Raw genomic sequence first — 15104 nt, 5'->3', positions numbered from 1 at the left:
TGCTTAAAAATATTTATATTACCTGACTGGCCCCTAAGGGCATTTGTGTTTGCACCTATTGCAATAGTTTTCCTTCCTCTTAGTTTCCACTAACTATACAAACAACATTTTAGGGCCAGTTAAGGAAGAATTACTAATAACTTTCTCCTACCTAAACTATAAAAATTCAGAATAAAAGGCTACTTTCATGTTCACTTTTAGTTCTTATCTAAATATACTAATTAGCACGTTTATCACTAAATTCTTCCCTTCCAAAATACCTTTTTTTTTTTTCTTACCTTGAATCGGGCTTTTGCTTTCTTGAAAATAATTTCATTTTCCCCCCTTTCAGTTAAAATCTTCATCTGCATGTGTTTTCTGCTTCCCAGAACCTGAAAGGGAGAGGGGCAAACTTTTCTCAAAAACATCAATAATGTTGGGGATGACTCTTAACAGTAATTATGAAGAAAGCTTTGAAACCTACTATGCAGAATTCTGCCCAAAGAAATTATGTGGAGAGAGAAGTCCGGTGGCGTGTGTACTCATTCTTTCCATTTGAATCAAGTTCAGATTGTGAACTTAGTATTTGAGCCCTTTACCTTCAGGAGTTTTAACTAAGGCATAGCTCTTATGACCTCAGAAAGATACCAGTGTCCTTTGGGTTCACAGAAAGTATATGCTACTAGTTGTGCAGTTTTCCCCCAACATTTCTTAATCCAGCATATGACTGAAGAGGCAATGTACTCTAAGTGATAAAACAATTCTATTTCCATGTTGGGAGAAATAACTTGGGTTTATTGTGTTGTGCTCTCCTCATCAACTGGGGGCATTCCTATCTTCAGTTTTTCTCCATGGCTGATGTAAGCTGCATCTGGATAAGCAATGTCCTTAACTGACCTGGCCTTTCAGGCACATATTAAGGTGATGTGGCACCCCTATAAGCCTTGTTATGTAAAGAGACCTCTCACTGCCAGGGCAGAGACTTGGCAAATGAAAGAGAACTAGAGTCGCTGGTGTCCTCCCTCCTCCTAAAATATCCACAGAAGTTAGGGTTGAAAAAAGAAACACCATAAAAGAAAAATAAGTGAGAACTAGAGGAAAATATCTTTGGTCTTTGTTACATCAAAGCCTCTTCTTAATTAATTTCCAAATTCTGAATTCATTCTCCACGTAGCAGCTCAAGCACTGAAGTATAAGTCATGTCATGCCATGCCATTCCTCTGCTCAGAACTCTTCAGGGAGTTTCCGTCATACTTAGAAAAACTCTCAGACTCCTCACCAAGGCTGCAACCCCGCATGACCTGGTTTGTGATGCCTGCTTCCCCCCTTCTTGCTCTCACCACTTTGGCTCCCTTTCCTGTTCTTTGACCACACCAGAGGTCATACCTACCACAGGGCCTTTGCACTTGCTGTTTCTTCCTCCTGGAATACATTTCCTCCACATCTAAGCATGGCTAGCTCCTTTTTATAATTCAGGGCTCAGCTCAAATGCTACGTCCGCAGGAGACTTCTCTGACTGACACCCTGTCTAATGAATCCCCCCTGCCACATTAACTCAGGTCACTCTCTGTTCCATACCTAGTTTTATATCTTTCATAGTGTGGACTGCTATTGCATGTTATCTTGTTTGCATGCTTATTCCTTTCTGTGTTTATTATGTTTCTTCCCCCACTGGAATATAAGCTTCATTAGGGCAGGGTCTCTCTTATGTGCTGTTATCTGCCTGGAGCCTAGAATGCCACTTTTAGTTGGTTCCTAAGACGTTTGTATTGAGCAAATGAAGTAATGTAATATTGAGTTTTCTGTAACATTTTTTTTCTTCCGGTTTTGTTTATTTACTTTTTTCTATAATATTTTAAAGTCCTGCATAACATAATCCTTTTCCTGAATTATTCCCTGAGCTGGAAGGAAAGCCTGAAGCCTTTATATTGCATGTGAAGATTATTGTATAGCTTTCAGTCAGTGTGTACACGCAGGGCAACTTGCCTTTGGTGTGACGTCCAGCTCTCTCTGGCAGACTGAATCCCTGTCATCCCACCCTTTGCTGCTGCACTCCATTCCCTCAACTGAAAAGCAAGAGTTTTTCTTAGATGACCTCAGAGACTTATTTTTGCTTTTGGGTCTCAAGTCACATGATTTGGTCATATGAAGGGAAATTAACCCCACCTCTCCCTTTTCCAAAAGGCAAGATTGACAAACGAATTTAAGAATAACCCTTATCTTTTCCTGTCTGGATCTCTTGGAACTTGAAAAAAAGTTACTTTGAAGTGCACGGGTTCAGGCCAGGAAAGGGAAAATGGTAATTTCCCTTCCCTTTGAAAATGGCAAGTGAAAAATTCTCGAATGAATGAAGCATGCCAGAACGTCCAAAAATAGACAGATCCTTGAGATTGCAATTCCAAAATATCTGCCGTTGTGATTAGTGACTGTTCTCAGCTCGTGAAGTACCTAGAGTTTTATCATTTTGCTGATTCCATAGATATTTTGATCACCTTAATGGTGTGCCACCAAGTAGCAGAAAGTAGAATCAGGGATGAAAAATGACCCACTGAACAAGATGAGACCAACCAACAAGCTAATGTTCATCTGTTATGTTCTATAGTAATTAATTTCTCCTGTTTTGATTGAATCCTGAAAGTGTAAAGCACACCCAGTGGTGGGATCGGGCTCCAATTTGTGTGGAAATCATTTAGAAGAAATCATTTTCATGTGAGAGTTCAACAATGGCCTTCTTGGTGTTGATGAGTCTTTTGTTGTTTGTTTTTGTTTTCATTTTTCCGTGCTCTTTTCCATTCCTTATTAAGATGCATGTCATGATTGGGCTTGGTTGTCAGTGCCAGAAAACTCAAAATCACAGTAAGGAAGATCAGGGCTAGTTGGGTAGCCAGCCCGTGGTGCCAACAATCCTGACTTCGGTCTTGCTCTTGTGGTTCAAGATGGTTATGGAGGTCACAGCCATCGTATCTGCATTCTAGCCGGCAGGAAGGAAGAAGGAATGAAGATCAAGCCCTTTCCCTTACAGCTAGTTCCCAGACCTTGCCCTTTTGTTTATATCCTGGGGCCAGAACTTGGTCACATGGCCACACTGAGCTGCAAGGATGGCCGCATGCCCAGCAGAAAACGAGAGTTCTATTAAAGAGGAAGAAAGTAGATAAGCGGGGAAAGTGGCAGTTTTGCCACAAAGTGACTCAAGTCTTACTGCCTTATTGAGCTGGCAGCCTGACTCTGGCTGGTTTCTCGCCTCAGAGTCTTGCTTTACCTTTCAAGTCTGGTCCATGTGATATTTAGAGCACAAACACTGATCGATCACGTTTAATATTACAGTTGCAGGTTCCTCAAGCATCTGGAATTCTCAATAGTATCACCATAATTACTGGTGGGTACACCAAGAACCTCTGGATTAAATTAGAGGCAGTGGCTAAGAATATAGGCTGTGGAGCCAGACTGCCTGAGTTGAATTCTAACTCTTACGTCTGTTGTTTTTTTTTTTCATTAGTTCATGTCTTTTATTAACCAATACACAATTACTTGTCTTCTGGTTTGTTGAAACAATAGGTCAGACAACATTTGCCACGATGATGTCTGTCACAAAGTGGCTGACCGTAAAAGCTCCAGCACCACGTTTACCTGAAGGGCACTCCCGACGAAGGCGACTGATTCTGCCGTTCTCCTCCACCTTACAGTGTTTCAGGACAGCCAGCTTAACCTTCTTTCTCTTATGCTTGTTCTGCCTGGGAGTGGTGTGAGACGACTTCTTCCTTTTCTTAGCACCACCATTGAGTCTCAACACAAGATGAAGAGTGGACTCCTCTTGAGTGTTGTGGTCAGAGTTCATCCATCTTCCAGTTGCTTGTCAGCAAAGATCAGTCTTTGCTGGTCAGGAGGAATTCCTTCCTTATCCTGGATCTTGACCTTTACATTTTCTATCGTATCCGAGGGTTCGACCTCGACAGTGACGGTCTTCCCCGTCAGGGTCTTCACGAAAATCTGCATATTGGCGGTGGTGCCACCGCAGATGGTGGGTCCAAAAGGAACTCTTACATCGGTTTCCTGTGTGCCCTGGGCAAGTCCCTAAACTTCTCTGTGCCTTGCCCTCTGTGTCTATGAAAGAGGACAATAAAAGTGTATAACTTGGAGGGTTCTTGTGGGGATTAGGTGAGCTGATGTCTATACACTGTGAACGGCGCCTGGCACTTAGAAAGCCTTTGTCAGCTATCATTGTCACCAGTTGTTTCCTAATAATAATGATATTTGGAAGGAAAAACATAGAAGGACTCGGTGCCCCACCCCTTCTTCTGCTCCATTGTAACTTTTTTTTGTCCTAGGACTCATAGCAGCTCTAACAGATCCCAAGAATTAGGGGGCTGATAGATATTATTTTTGTTTTACAGATCACTTCTCTCCAGAGAATGTAAATGACACAGCCAAAGAAACATGCTTAAATTGGTTTTTCAAGATTGCTTCCATCAGGGAACTCATTCCGAGATTGTATCCTTTTTTTCTGTCTGATGGTTTTAAAGATAGGCTGCAAGAGTTGCACTGCTAATAGAAGCCATGTAATGGGCCGCCCTGAAATTCCTGTTGAAAATGCAGTTCTGTTACGGTTGCTAGCCTGGAAGTACAGGGCCAGCCACATTGTCCACGAGGTCCTTGGACTCTGGCTCTCCCCAGTTTTCTGTTTTTTTACTTTGACTATAGTGCCATGTACCAGGCTTTTGTTTCTCTGAGGAACATTCCCACATTAATTTTCTCAATTAAAATGCTTCATCATTTTGTGTTTTCTCTGGTTTCAAGAACTTGAAAGGAACAGGGTCAAGCTTCTCTGCACAAACACCAGTGTTGAAGGACAGAGAATTCAACTTATACACAAATGGAATCTTAGTTCTCTGTGTTTCATCCTTTTCCCCATAAAGCCTCGATTGGGAATGCTCAAAACCCAGTTTAAATTTCAGCATGCAACCATAAATCAGCATACAACGTTTTCCAGATTTTATTATAAATAAATATAAAACCTTGAAAACCAAATATAGAAACCACAAGCCACTCACTAATTTAATTCTCTGGATTGTTGAGAGTCACTGTGGCCCCCTCTCCTGAAGACACACCAAGTTCCCTGCATGAATAGTTCAGGCTTTCCCCGTAGGGAACAGACCATCTGGAAAATGTCTTCCTTAACAGAAGGTTTTTGTAGCTATGTGGAAGCATCCATCCTGAAGTGTAACAAGTTCCTCTCCAAAACGTAAGGCTCTTCTTAAAGTCCGGGACCATACATTTCCAAAAAATTTCTCTCTCATATATGCCTGTGCACACACATACACACACATGCTAATGACGATGTAATAGTAGCTGTCATTCTTTGAGAACTTAGTGTGTAGAAGATCTGGTGTTAAGCACCTTCCATCCATTTTCTCGTTTAATCTCCATTTTACAGAGAAGAAAACTCAAGCTGGGAGCAGTTGGTTGACTAACTCATGGAAGTTCAGCTCAACTGTATTTGAATCCTAGCTCTGCTATTACTAGCTGTGTGGTCTTGAGAAAGTTACTTAGCATCTCTGACCCCTAGTCTCCTCTGTGAACAAGGCCCTAAGAAGGGGTCTGTGAGGGTCTGGTGAGCTGGACACACCACACTGGGAGCGACACCCGTGGGCCCTCACTCATTGTCTTTGCTGGTGCTGTCCAAGATGATGTCAGAAGGAAAAGCCTTTGCCCCTAAGCCCTCTGCTACTCTGGGTCACCTCAGGCATTGTACTGAGAGTAGTTTTGCAGAGCCGGGAGAAACCAGATCTGCTTTCTGCAGAGCTGCCGAAAGACTGAGTGGTGTTGGATCCCGTCTAGATAATCAACTCCTCAAAGCCATGGGCTGACTCACGGAGCTCTGAGGAATAGTTGGGTTGGATTTAGAATGTGTACCAAATGTGTTTGATTGGGATCTGGGAATGCCTGGGGGAGTTTGTGGGGATAACGTGGTGCTGAAGAAAGAGTTATTTTGCCTCACCAGTGGGGGGAGAATAATGCCCAAGGCAGATGGAAGTCCCACGTGGCAGGAGGAATAAATAAGTCACAGTTCACACTGAGGGGGATGCGGATGTTAGCCTGAGGTGCTGGGTGTCAGGTGCTAGGAAGGGGCGGGGCACAGGGCGCAAATCAGTACCAAAGGAATATGGATACGACGAAAATATCAAGAAGGTCAAGGAGTGAGCTGTCAATGGAAAATAATCGGGGGACAAAAATCGTTAAATTAGTAAAATAAATGTGACCTCAAGCAGGAAAAGACTGAAGGTTAGACTCCAGCACTGAGCAAATGGTAAAGATAAAAGAAACCATTCAAAGTATGAATCGTGGCAAGAGAGAAAGACTTGTTACATGGCCTTAGAAGACTCAAACTTTGACCTTGGTTTGGTTCCAAAGCTTGATTTTCCCCCCTGCATTTAGGAAGTCTAGCTTTTTTTATTAAAAAAAAAAGAAATGAAAGAACAGAGAGTTCTCCCACGGGGTGTAATGCTGCTGTCTTTTTGTCTCTAACAGGGGGATTTCAGAGTGTCTGCCCCGGCTGACTTGCATGGTCCGAGGGATCGGGGACCCTCTGGTGTCGGTGTACGCCAGGGCCTACCTGTGCAGGGTAAGCTGCGTCCCTGCACTCGCGCCTGTGACCGTGTCCTGTCTCCTCTAATGTTCACGCTTCTCCCTCCCCGCCACCTCACCAGTCACTGGAAGAAGGACTTTATTAGCTGCTAATTTTAGAGCACAGCTTGTTCGCAGAAAGCAGAACTGTAGGATTCCTTTTAAAAATTAATTTCAAAGTAGACCCACTTACCAGTAACTCTAATTAGGGGGTGTTTAAGGTCATCTTCTTAGAAACGAACTAAGTTTCAGAACTAATTGTTTCTCCCTTCTTGCTGGGAAGGAGGCTCCCAAAGCCTTTCGGCTGATAGGTTGCTTTTCATTGACTCGAAACATGCTTTCCCTTTGTCTTTGAATTCGATTGTTTTATTAGATTTTTGGTCTCTGTATTAAAGAGTTGGACTGGAGTGCGAGTTGGTGAGACACTCCCTGCGAGTGTCTGGCAGGGAGAGGTGCCTGGTGACGGCGGGCATCAGGGTCTGTGTCGCCTGGCCTTGGAGGGCTGCTCTGCTGTGAGGATTGTAAATCACTCAGCCTTTCTCTCCTTTAAAGCACCGTGAAGCTCCTTCTTAAAACTAGTAAGTTTTTCATTTATGAAAAATGCACCCTGTGGAGAGTTTACACTCGTTTTTCTTCAACTCACGTGGGGCCTTTGCCTCTGGTAGCTTTCTGTGGAGTCCCCCTTGCTAGTTCTGTTGGCATTGTTCACCTTTAGAGAGGGGTTATTGCCCCTGTTCTTTAGGGTCCTGATGAACCCCAGACTTCCAGTGCCAAGAAATCAGAAGGCGAGGACCGTAGCCTTTGATCTGCTTCTTTTATGTGACGTCTAACAAATGACAGAAGCCCTGTGGTCTCCAGTGTCACAAAGAAATCAAACAGTCATTGCCCTCAGAGTGAGTAGCAGACATCCTTAGGAAGGATACTTTTTATAGGTCCACTCCCTGATAAGGGAGAAAAGAAAAAAAGAAAGAAAGAAAAAGCTTTCCATTAAAGGGCGCTTGCTCCCTTGTAGTAACCGAGGCCGAAGCATTTACGCATTGCCATCTGCTTGAAACTTGGCGTGGATTTTTCATACAGGAATATCAGATATGTTTCCTAGAGCTTCAGCTTTGGAATATCGGGAGCTTGAACGCTCCAGCCGTGTCAGTGTTTGCTGAGGGCCTGTTCTGTGCAAAATGCTGCTGGATCCCTGCGGTGGGATGAAAGGATACTATCACTTGTGTATTTGTGCTCTGCTGCCTTTCCCCTTGTAGGACACATCACATTCTTTGAACTCACCTTGACGTCAGTAATAGTACAATAATAAAGATCTAGAATCTCAGTGTGTTTTATGACACACAGTTATTAAACAGAAATCAGAAAGTGGGTGGAAAGATTCATTCCTTACAAACCTGTTCCAGTTTTAAAGTTTGAAGTAAGGTACACAACCTAGTGAAAGATGATATTTGTTGCATATAACGTGCCTTTGCGTGACAGATGCAACTTTAAAACTCAGTGGCAATGAGGAGAAATTACAGACCCACCCTAGGAAAGCTGGTGGTGAGATGCGCTGTATCTGAAATCATTTGTGTCAGTTTAGGCAGAGCTGATTTCCCTGGTTGGGTAGTTACTGAAAATCTTCTGATATAAAAAGAAGGAGACAGTGTGCATTAGTAAGGATTCTTTCAATTGCAAGTGGCAAGACCCCAATTCATAGTACTTTGAAGCAAAAGGGGGGAAATTGTTGGCCGTTGCGTCTGAAGAGCCTGAGGTAGTGCATGCGTGGCAGACCCAGGGCCCCCAAACCATGTCAAGAATTGTCTCCTCCCTCATTGCTCAGCTCTGCTCTCCTCTGTGTGACTGTACTCTGAGGCTTTCTTTTTCCATATGGTGGAAAGACCTCCATCCTCTTGACTTAGGAACTCCAGTGGCAAGAGTGCCTTTTCCGCAGTAGTTCCAGCCAGAATTTCAGGGCAGAAACTCACTGCACCACCTTGGGTCCCTTGTCCGTAGATAGACCAGTCACTGTGGCCATGGGATGGGATATGCCTACGGACTGAGCCTGGGTCACGTGCCCACCCCTGCAGCTCAGGATCGGCCAGGTCCAGCTCTGCCACAGACCTGGTCTGAGAGGGAAGTTTGATTTCTCGAAGACAAATCCACTTTACTGATTCCAGAAACAAAGGGAATGAATGCCAGGCAGGCAGAAACAGCAGATGGAAATCATGAGTAACTACCCTTGCTACTCTAGGTAGAAATCTTTTAGACCCAAGCAGATTTCCAAGCTGCTCATTTGGCTTTATGGGAAGACATAAACAAAACACAAAGTCAGGGCTTCCCTGGTGGCACAGTGGTTGAGAGTCCGCCTGCCGATGCAGGGGACACGGGTTCGTGCCCCAGTCCAGGAAGATCCCACATGCCGCGGAGCGGCTGGGCCCGAGAGCCATGGCCGCTAGGCCTGCGCGTCCGGAGCCTGTGCTCCGCAACGGGAGAGGCCACAACAGTGAGAGGCCCGCGTACCGCAAAAAAAAAACCCCACAAAGGCACTGAGTAGGCGGGGCATGGGGGGACCTCAAAGCTGCTTACTAAAGGAAAGTATGATTAACTCCTAAGTCATGGCCCCTTCAGTTCCTCTCCACTGCTTGTCCACTGGGCTTTTTTGTTTGCTGTCGCCTAACAGGTAATTATTGCCTTTTCTACAAAATGATTAGTGGAAGAAAAGACAATAGAATCAGAACACAGTAGAAGTGGATCTGACATTTGTTGTTAGTATTTTTTTTTAATCTCTGTGCCTGTCCTTGGAAGCATCCCCAACAGCCATAGAGATGCCCTTGGAATTTACCGCCCCAGTGGATCTTGCATAATTCTTCTCAAAGGAATTCTTTACAGACATCTAAAAAAACCTTGTTATCATGAATTTTCATGACCTCTGGGTAGGGGGGGAGGTGAGTGGCAGGAATCTGTCCCCCTTGGAAGGAACCAGGTCCCAGAAAGCAACTCCCCTTACAAAGTTGTTTTCGTGCTAAAGCAGCAGTGTGGAACTGAGGTGTATTCTGAGGAGCTCAGTTTAAGGAACATTATGATGCTTTGTTTTGTGTTAAATACTTGCACTCCCTGCCATAGCTGAGACCTTCACTTTGCATCCAACCCTAGGGCTCTGGCCACCTTCTCTATGATTAGCAAATTTTTTCAGCTGAAAATGTTACCATCTTTTTAAAACAATGAACGAAGGAACCAGTGGATTATAGCATTGTTAGGCTTCATGCTTGTCTAATAAAAACCGGCTTAAAATACATCAAAATTTATGTCTGCTTCCATGACTGCCCAGCAAAGAATGAATCCATGTATTTTAACAATGCAACAGTGAGGTCCCAGCTGACTCTCTTACATACCAGAATCTTTTTGCTTCATTTAATAAGTACAGCCACATGTGTGTTTATCATTTTTTAGAGAGGAAGAGAATATCGTATACATGATCTTGAGAGTACATTTCTCCTTAGTGCTGTATTGATTTGTTCCCTTGGTCATCTGTTCAGTCATACTTTCATTACCTTTGGGAAATTGCTAAGATGATTACTGCAAATGTTGCCCTTTTTTCATTAAAAATAGCTTCTGTGGTTTTTCTTATAAAAGCAAGATATGCTTATCGAATAAGAAAACAGATAAGCAAAAAGAGTAAAAGTTAACTTGCTGGACCTCTCTGCCTATATCTATCTCTATGTATATTTTTAATTTACAAAAATGACATCACACTGTATATGTTATTTACAACCTCTTTTTCCATGGTCAAGGTAATTTCATTTTGATTGGCTACAGGTGGGCATGGAAGTGGCTCCGCATCTCAAAGAAAGCCTAAATAAGAACTTCTTTGACTTCCTCCTCACATTCAAACAGGTAAGAGTACACTGTCAATCAGAGCAGCTAATTGATGTAATAGCTACGTGATCACAAATTCATAAAACCCAGTTGGTTTTCCAAGTCGAGATTGCCTTAAAGTTCTTTGAGTGTGTAAACCCTATAAAATTACACTCGAGTCTGTTACACACAATTAAAACGTGCTGATTGTACTGAACAAGCAGAGAGGCTTAATGTGCATGTGTTACCAGGAAACATCTCCCGTCGATCAGCCTTTCTTCTTAGCATCTGCTGGCTCCAATTTTATCAGGTTACTTCTCTGCACAGCACACATTCCCAGAACAGCTCAGCCTGGGAGCTGACATGGGAAACTTTGTGTGCTTTTTTCTAGTTTAAAAAAACCCTGAGAAACCAGGCTATTTCTCTGGGGGCCATCCAGATGCTTGCAGATATGCGCAGTCTGTGAGTTACATGCTATTCGTTTATTATGTGACTTCCCCTTCTTTTGAGTGTTTATTTGGTCTCCTGTAGATTCACGGCGATACTGTCCAGAACCAGCTGGTGCTCCAGGGAGTGGAGCTTCCATCCTACCTCCCCTTGTACTCGCCTGCCATGGACTGGATCTTCCAGTGCATTTCCTACCACGCCCCCGAGGTAACTGCCAGGTGGCGTCAGTGTGAAGCTCACCACCAAGGAGGGCTCCTCTCTTCTGTGTCTTAACAAGCCCTACTACACCTGTGTGCCCAGGGACATAATCAGGGCCCTTTCATAACGGCTCACTGTTGTGACTGGTTCTGCGCTCAGCACTTTTCCTGCCTTGCCTTGTTTACCAACTCTGGGAGGGGGATGTAGGGGCCCAGAGAGGCCGAATAACTACACAAGGTCACACAGCTAGAAAGTGGCAGTGACTGGACACAAACCCATTGAATCCGACTCCAGGGCCAGCAGGCTTCATTGCCTCTTCACTAACCTTCGTGCACTCCTTTTGTGTTGATAATAAGTTAATAAAGTCGTAAAGCAGATAATATTTTCTCCATTTTATGGAAGGAAAGTGAAACTCAAGATACGTAATTGCTCTTATAAATTTTTTTTTCTTTTCTTTTTTGTCTAACTGAAGCATTGTCAGGGATTAAAGTGAAGTCAGAATCATAGCAGAAATACTCTTTTTCTTCCCTAAGACTGAGAAGCAATTTCAGTGGAACACCAGTCTCAGATTGTCGCAATAACTGTGATAGATGAAGCTTCTGTTGTCTTCTCGTTGATGGCTGAGAATTTATTCTTTGTGAGGGAAAAAGAGACCTTGCTACAAAACAAGGATATTTGGAGTAAAGCAAAATTCAAATCCACCTGCCTTTTCCCTGTATCTGCAAACACATATTGACAGCTGTTAAGAAAAAAAAAGATACGACTGTGACAAAGCAATCCACTTTTTAAAATATCCAGTAGAAATAACTTGACGAGTGCGTAAACACACACACATACACATGTGTAGCTGCGTTCACGCTAGTGAAACAGTGGAGACAGCCATCAGAAGGGGATTGGTTAAATTATGGTCTGTGTACTCAGTGGAATGTTGCAGGGCCATTTAAGATGATGGAGACCCACGATGGAGTACACACTGATGTGCTCAAGTGAAAGAAAGAAGTTACACCTGTTACTGTGTGTGTCCTAAGTGGTAGTGTGGCCTGGTGTTCAAGTGTGGGCCCTGGAGTCGGGGTGCCTAAATCTGAATCTCAGCTCTGTTGTTGACAGCTGTCAGACTAAAGCAGAGGCCAAGTCACTTGTCCCTAATCACTCAGCTTTTTTCTTTACCTGTGAAACGGGAGCAGTAATAATTCCTGTTTTCGAGTCTACTGCCTGGATCAAACAAGGCAGTCCATTTACGGTGCTTAAGGGAGAGTCCCACACGCAGCGCTTGAATGCTGTGTCATCGGGATTGCAAACGTGATTTTCGTATCTGCACAGGAGAATTGGGAGAGAGATACGACAGAATATCGCTGGAGGGCAAGATTTTGGATCGTCTTAACTTATTTCTTTGCCCTGTTTTTTAACTTTTCAGCAAGTATAATGTCTTGCACATATTTAAATTTTTCCAAATCCTAAAGTATGAGGAGAAAAATAGGGACATTTCATATTTCAGGTGAATTTTTTACCATTGAGTAAATTGATTTTAAATCAAGCCAGTTTAACAGAAGATGCTTTGAAAACCTTGCTGGCCACTCTCTGTGATCTTCAGTGTAGTCTCAGCCACCACACGCTGGCCCAGGCTCCTGGGAAGAGGTATCATGAACTTGACCAATGCAGCTGAATGACTGAAACCTATGAGCAAGACGGAATCATTTGAAAATGAGAACACTTATTTTTTTCTCCTTACTTTAATGAAAAGCAAAATTGGATTTAAAACAAAAAGTACATGTCATAAGGCATTCTTCCTTTTAAGTGCCAGTAATCTCAAAGGATGGCAGAAGCTGGGAGTAGAGCTTTCCTGGGGAGTAAAACTCTAGGAAATCATTATTGCACTAGAAGAAGTGATTAAAAAAATTAGGTCACCTGAATAATAATAAACTCTGATTCTTGGGGCATTTAAATAAGGAACTTGCAGTGTCTCATAAAAAAAGTCATTTTCAAAATGTGGAAGAATTAATGTCAGCGTGGTGCTGAAGATGTGTGTGGCAATATGATACCTAAAAGCTCTTTGACAGTGGCTGGGATGTGTCCACCGGGGAGTTGGAGCTGTGTATGTCTGTAAGAGGCCATGCCTCCAGAATGTAGGAGTTTGTCTGCAGCAGCTGGCAATACACCCGACAGGTAGGTGTGAGAGAGGAAGGGAGAACTATCTAGATGAGCGAAGGGAGAAATGCCTTCAGCTGCAAATATCTGACATACGAAATTTCAGATCGAAATTGAAATATCAAATCCCTTCCCCCCAAAAAATCAAGGAGTGATTATTCAAAAAGGCTTTTTTGTTGTTGTTTAAAGACAGGATTTTTTCGCCTTATACAATTAAAATTAGAGTAAGTGAAAAACATTTATGCCCCCAATTTTAGGCACATTCTGCAGAGAAAAAAGCAACCGTTTCATAAAACCTGCTTTTGGGCAATGAAAACGAATCCCTTGATAAGCTTCTCATCATTTTCAGCAGCTTTTTATCTTGTCTGGTATGGAATCCCGTGATCACTTGCTAAGCTGTGTGATGCAGGTTGTCACCGTTGAAGGAGGGAAGAGGAAAGCGGTAGAGGCTGGGGCAGGTGGTCGGGCAGACCTGGGTTCAAACTGTGGCTGTGTTGCCTTGGGCTGCTTTACCTCTTTGTGTTTCAGTATTACCAGCTGTAAAATGGGGCTAATAATAGAACCTTCCTCGAAGGGCTCTCACGAGATGACTGATAGTGCGCGTCAAGCGCATGGCCAAGAGCTGGTGCATGGTAGGCAGCAGGCAGATGGGGGTGGTTACCATTGTTGTCTTTGACCTTAACAGCAGATGGGAGCCTGGACTGACTTGAAGGCCAGGAGATGAGCAGAGGGGCAGTAAGGAGGGGTTGAGGGACGGGACCCGTATAGACGGGCATGATAAGGAGACAAGCATTACTGGAGAAGAGTGAGGGACTAGGCTGGCTGGGAGTGGCTCAAGCAGAGGTTGTTGAACATCGTGTCGTGGAGACCAGGCAGCGCTTGAAGATTTTTGACCAAGGGGATAATATGAAAAAAGTGGTGCCTGAAGATCAAACTGGCAGAAGCATCTGAGATGGATTAGAGGAGAACTCTCTGGTAGCCATGGAAAAACCAAGAGGCAGAATGGATGGGAGAGTACATATTCATTGGGAAGAATTTGGAAAAGACAGAAAGGTTAAACGGAGGAAAGGAGCCACCTAAAATTCTGTCACGAATAACTGGTCACTGTTAACGTTTTGGTGCATTTTCTTTTTAATATTTCTCTCTCCGCTTTCATTCTTGCTCTGTAATTGTGGTTTTGTAGATGAGAAATATTTCCTGTATGATTTTATGATGCTTTTCCCTCGCTTAACGTTATAACAAATACCTATTGTTAGGAAAATTTTGTGACCTTTCAGGAAGAGTTTAGAAGGCAGTGTTGGTTGGCTGTGAAGAATGGAGCGGGGAGATGGGTCTGAGATGCTGCTACGCTTTGAGCCCTTAACCACCTCTTTCTGAGGCTCCCTCTGCCATGCGCCCCACAGGCACCCCTCGTTTTGTTGTGCTGTGCTTTATGAGCACTTTGCAAATAGTGCATTTTCATAAATTGAAGGTTTGTGGCAACCCTGCATCGAGCAAGTCTATTGGTACCATTTTTCTAACAGCATTTTGCTCACTTTGTGTCTCTGTGTCACAGTTTGGTAATTCTTGCAATATTTCAAACTTTTTCATTATTATTTGTTATGGTGACCTGTGATCAGTGATCTTTGATGTTACTATTGCAAAAAAAAGTATGACTCACTGAAGGCTCAGATGATGGTTAGCATTTTTTAACAATAAAATATTTTTTAATTAAGGTACGTACATTTTTTTATACATAATGCCATCGCACATATAATAGACTACAGTATAGTGTAAACATAACTTTCATTTGCACTGAGAAAGAAAAAAATTCGTGTGACTTGCTTTTTTGCAATATTCACTTTATTGCAGTGGTCTGGAGCAGAACCTGCAATATCTCT

At 43.2% G+C, this 15104-nt stretch overlaps 1 protein-coding gene and 1 pseudogene across 3 annotated transcripts in view; one reads left to right on the top strand and one right to left on the bottom strand.

The window, feature by feature from the left end:
• VPS35L (VPS35 endosomal protein sorting factor like) overlaps nucleotides 1–15104 on the top strand; it is a 127812-nt gene that overhangs the window by 37994 nt on the left and 74714 nt on the right. For all 3 annotated transcript variants that reach the window (XM_024744179.1, XM_024744180.1, XM_024744181.1), the window contains 5 exons: nucleotides 4371–4467; nucleotides 5171–5218; nucleotides 6505–6598; nucleotides 10396–10473; nucleotides 10966–11088. In XM_024744179.1, coding sequence (XP_024599947.1) covers nucleotides 4371–4467; nucleotides 5171–5218; nucleotides 6505–6598; nucleotides 10396–10473; nucleotides 10966–11088 — 440 coding nt within the window. The remainder of the gene's footprint in view (nucleotides 1–4370; nucleotides 4468–5170; nucleotides 5219–6504; nucleotides 6599–10395; nucleotides 10474–10965; nucleotides 11089–15104) is intronic.
• Nucleotides 3504–3972, bottom strand: LOC112399184 (ubiquitin-40S ribosomal protein S27a pseudogene; annotated as a pseudogene).

The sequence above is a fragment of the Neophocaena asiaeorientalis genome, unplaced genomic scaffold (genome assembly GCF_003031525.2).
Source record: "Neophocaena asiaeorientalis asiaeorientalis breed wild unplaced genomic scaffold, Neophocaena_asiaeorientalis_V1.1 scaffold91, whole genome shotgun sequence".
Taxonomy (NCBI): domain Eukaryota; kingdom Metazoa; phylum Chordata; class Mammalia; order Artiodactyla; family Phocoenidae; genus Neophocaena; species Neophocaena asiaeorientalis.
Note: the sequence above shows the minus strand (reverse complement) of the source record. Positions and strands in the feature narration are given on the sequence as shown.